Here is a 4878-nt window from a genome sequence, read left to right on the forward strand (position 1 = left end):
GCCGGCCACTCGGCGGTTACCAGCTGGGTCCGCCCGCCGGACGCAGCACGGCACAGCCAATCAGCAGCTGCCACACTGCGGCCCGAGCCGGCCTAGGGGGCTGGGACCTCCGGCTGCAGGTCCGCCTGGGCCAGACGCGCGAACGCAGGTAGCGGGTGCTGGTCGCGAGCTCTACCTCCTCAGTCCCCGGCCCCGACCCTCCGGCCGCCCCCGCCCCGCCTCGCCTCGCCTCGCCTCGCCGCGTTGCGTTGCGCCGCCATGCACCTCAGCCTAGCGCTCTTCCCGGGCGTGGCGCTGCTACTCGCCTGGGCCCGCCTCGCCTCTGCCTCCGACGTGTTGGAACTCACGGACGACAATTTCGAGAGTCGTGTCTCCGACACGGGCTCGGCAGGGCTCATGCTGGTGGAGTTTTTCGCCCCCTGGTAAGGCCACGCTGCGGGATCGGGGAGGGAGGGTTGGCGGGGCCCCGGGCGGGAGCCGTTCGGCCTACGCCGCACCGGCGCCCTTTGCCTTCCTGCGGACCTAGTCGCGGCCGGCTGCTTTCCCATCCCCGGGAAGCCGCGGGTGCTGATGATGGAGGGGCGAGACCCAAAGAGGAAAAGCCCGAGCTCCCTGCGCCAGGCCACATCCTCACTCTTGCGGCACTTCCTATTTGCCGAGGGTTTTAACCGTCCCCTCCCCCTCCGATCTGTATCTTCAGTTTCTAGGTGAGTCAGTGTAAACGCCTCCTGGTGCGCTGACCAGGCCGGCATCCCTGAGCCGTAGGGAAGAAGCTGCGTGGACAGAGAGGCCTTGCCTCCTAGGATATTTCCTTTCTTCTTGCCCCCACTCGGCAGGCGCTGGTTTCCAGCCAAGGTCACTCAGTGGGAACGTTCGTCAGTGCTTGCTTGAGCCAGGCAGTTACTTTGTTCATGGCATGACTTAACAGTGTTTACAATTAAGTTTGCAGAGCCTACTGTCAAAAAGAGTAAATGAACGAGAATAATTTCATTAGATTTAATTAAGAATTCTGGAAAATGATAAAGACTCTCAGTGAAAAAGTAACCAGTGTTGGAGAAATATACCACTTCAGGGTCATTTAATTTAGCAGAAGTGTAGATTCTTTAGGGGAGAATTGACCACCAAATAAAAACCTACTTGGAAAGGGGGAGCAAATAGGATTTCTGACTTTGTCAACTAGAGTGGTGGGGTAGTTAACGTACAAGTCAGTACCACAGTAAGCTACTTGCTTTAATATTTTAAATCAGTAACTCTGGTTGTATTTTTCCCTGTTTCCTGCTAGGTATTGGTACTTTTCCCCCTTCCCAGCACATTGACCTTTGTTAAAAGCTCTGTATTCGAACGTACCAGCAAAAAAAAATTAATGTGCCACTTTCCTTTGCTTATGGCCCAGGCGGCAGATACTCACATCCCAACCTCCTTTGACTTACTGATGGTCACACTCAAGAGGCTTTTAAAAACTCCCCAAATCGAAAGGATATGTTAGGCATCAAGCAAATTTTGTTTCAACTTGTAACATTTGTGACCAGGGCATCCTGGTGGCTGAGGGGCAGTACTGATTACACATTATAGATAAGAAACAACTTGTCTAGTTATATAATCATGCTGTTAACTTTGAGGGAGTGTCACTTGGGTTGTGCTTTGACTAAAGGGTCATAGATTTGATGGAGAATTGTGAGCAATTGTACAGTTTAAAGCAGAATTTCTAGAATTTTTTTTATTTTTGTTTTTTGGTCTTTTTGAGACAGGGTCTCCCTATAGCCCCAGCTGTCCTGGAACTCACTATGTAGACCAGGCTGGCCTTGAACTCACAGCGATCCGCCTGCCTCTGCCTCCCGAGTGCTGGGACTAAAGGCGTGTGCCACCATGCCTGGCATTAATTCTAGAATTTTTATAGTTAAGGATTTGAGTTGTAGGCTCAGTGTTTGCCTAGTATGTGCAGGGCCCTGTGCTTGTTCAAGTCCCAGCACTGAAAAAAAATTAAAGCTTTTTCTTATTTATTTTGAAACAGGTCCATCTATGTAGTCCAGGCTGACCTCAAACTCATAATCTTGCTGTCCTGTCGTCTCTCTTTTTAAAGCCCAGTTTGCCTTGAATTCCTGATCCTCTTGTCTCTATCTCCAGAATGCACCATCACACTTGGCTTCTAGATTGTCTTTCTACTTAAAATTGTTGTACGTGCTTCTCTTAAGACTACATATCCTAGGGCTGGAGAGATGGCTCAGTGGTTAAGAACACTTAACTGTTCTTGCAGAAGACCCGGGTTCGAATCCCAGCACCCACATGGCAGCTAACAACTGTCTGTAACTCCAGTTCCAGGGGACCCGACAGCCTCTTCTGTCCTCCATGGGCATTGCATGACACGGGTGCACTTACCTACATGCAGGTACATAAAATTAAAAAATTTTAAAAAACTACATATCCCATCATGCATTAAACTATAAGGCTGGCAAGAAAGATTGTTTTTTCTGAATGAGCTGACTGAAGTCAAGGAAGTAATAATCTACTTTTATTTCTATATAGTCATCTGTTTTATAATTTTTTATTTTTAACTTATGTTTATGAGTATATCGGTTTATATAGGTGTGCCTGTGTCATGCAATGCCTGCAGAGATCAGAAGAGAGTATCAGATCCCCTGGAATTGGAGTTATGGATGGTTGTTAGGCACCATGTGGGTACTGGGAATTGAACCCTGGTCCTAGTCATCTATTTTACCAATCCAGTTTGTTGTTTGTTTGTTTCATATAATCCAGACTGGCTTTGAAATCCTGTCCTGCCTTCAGATATCTGGAGATACTGAGACAGAGTCTCACTGTGTAGCCCTGGCTGGCTGGCGTTGCACTTGCTATGTAACCCAGGCTGGCCTCAAACGTAAGAGATCACTTGTCATCTGCCTCCTAAGTGCTGGGATTAAAGGAGTGCATCACCCCAGCTGGCCTTGAAGAATTTTTTTTTTTTTTAAGAATCTTTTATGTGTATGTTTTGCCCACATGTATATAAGTGCACCACATGCATTCAATGCCTGTGAAGGTCAGAAGAGGGCATTGGATCCCCTAGACTTAGAGTTACAGGTGGTTGTTAGCCACTATGTGGGTGCTGAGAACCTAACTGTGGTTCTCTGAAAACAAAGCCAGTGCTCTTAACTGTCAAGCCGTCTCTCCGGCCCTCTTAGAGATTTCTTTTTTTTTTTTTTTTTTTATTTTTTTTTTTTTTTTTTTTTAATTTTATTATTTTTATTTTATGTGTAGGCGTGTATTGCCTGCGTGTAGTTGAGTGTACCACTGTCATGCAGTGCCCAAGGAGGTCAGAAGAGGCTGTTGGATCCCCTGGGACTGGAGTTATGGACAATTGTTAGCTGCCGTGTGGGTGCTGGGATTTGAACCTGGGTCTTCTGCAAGAGCAGTCAGTGTTCTTAACCACTGAGCCATCTCTCCAGCCCTGAAGAATTCTTATTAAGAGTAAAATGGGCCTGGGCTTGGTGGCAGAGACCAGCGGATTACATTGAGAACAAGGCCAGCCCAATCTACATAGCAAGTTCTAGGTTAGCTGGGGCTGTGGAGTGGCTTAGTGGGTTTGCCACTTGAATTCAATCCCTGAAAACCCACATGGCAGAAAGAACACTGACTTCTGCACTAGTAAATTTTTTTTTTTAATTTTATATGTATGAGTATATTGCCTATATGTATGTGAGTGCACCCATGTCATGCATTGCCACGGAGTTCAGAGGAGGGCATCCAATTCCCCTGGAACTGGAGTTAAGGATGTTTTGTAGCCACCATGTGGGTGCTGGGAATTGAATCCCGGTCCTCTGCAAGAGCAGTCAGTGCTCTTAATCACTGAGCTATCCTTCCAGCTTCCACTAGTAAATTTTCTTGGGGGGGGTCTTTTTGAGACAGGGTCTCCCTGTAGCCCCAGCTGTCCTGGAACTCACTATGTAGACCAGGCTGGCCTTGAACTCATAGAGATCTGCCTGCCTCTGCCTCCCAGGTGCTGGGATTAAAGGCATGTGCCACCACGCCCAGCCTAGTAAATATTTTTTAAGGAGTAAAATGGAAGTTACGGATGTAGTTCAGTGAGATAGATTGCTTTCCTACCTCATGTAAAACCTTAGGTTCCTTCCCCATTTTAAGCTGTCTCCCTTGCTGCCCCTTTCATTTTATAAGTAAAAGTGAAAGGTGTTTTTTTATTTTGTTTTCAGATGATTTTGCAGATCACTGTTTCCATTATGAAATTGTATTTTTGTTTTGTTGGACACAAGATTTCACGTGGTCTTGAACTCATACCCCTGCCTCCACCTCCTAAAGTACTTGGCTTACAGGCAAGTGCTACCTTGTTCAGCTAATCTGTACATTTATAGGAATAGGAGTGTCCGAATTTCTCTGAGAAAATAATATTGTTTAAATATTTGTAGTTGTCAGAATGCATTTTGTCAGTGCTATTTTTAAGTCCTCAATATCTACTTACATTGTAGTTTTTTGGTTTTTTTTTTTTTGTCTTTTTGAGACAGGGTCTCCCAGTAGCCCCAGCTGTCCTGGAACTCACTATGTAAACCAGGTTTGTCTTCAACTCACAGAGATCCACCTGCCTCTGCCTCTCAAATGCTAGAATGAAAAGCGTGTGCCACTAGGCCTGGCCAGATCTTCCATTAAATTTGTTTTAAAAAAATAAATAATTGAAAATTTCATACGTGTATATAAGATGTTTTGATCCAATCCATACCCACTCCCTCTCCTCCAACTCCTCCTATATCTTCCCATCACTTTTTTTCTGATAACTTCATGTACTTTTTCTTCTTGATTTTTTTTTTCAAATGGGACTTTTGGCCACTCTAACATTCCCCCCTCTGTAGAGGTAACCCTAAAATCTTTTAAGGATTA

General features: G+C 46.0%; 1 protein-coding gene across 1 annotated transcript in view; it reads left to right on the forward strand.

The window, feature by feature from the left end:
- Positions 1–114: 114 nt before the first annotated feature.
- Positions 115–4878, forward strand: part of Pdia3 (protein disulfide isomerase family A member 3) — a 26425-nt gene continuing 21661 nt past the window's right edge. Inside the window, exon 1 of the mRNA XM_008848990.3 lies at positions 115–422. Within this exon, the coding sequence (XP_008847212.1) occupies positions 259–422 (164 nt within the window). The 5' untranslated portion in view covers positions 115–258. The remainder of the gene's footprint in view (positions 423–4878) is intronic.

Source organism: Nannospalax galili, unplaced genomic scaffold (assembly GCF_000622305.1).
Source record: "Nannospalax galili isolate Female #2095 unplaced genomic scaffold, S.galili_v1.0 scaffold732, whole genome shotgun sequence".
In the NCBI taxonomy this organism is placed as follows: domain Eukaryota; kingdom Metazoa; phylum Chordata; class Mammalia; order Rodentia; family Spalacidae; genus Nannospalax; species Nannospalax galili.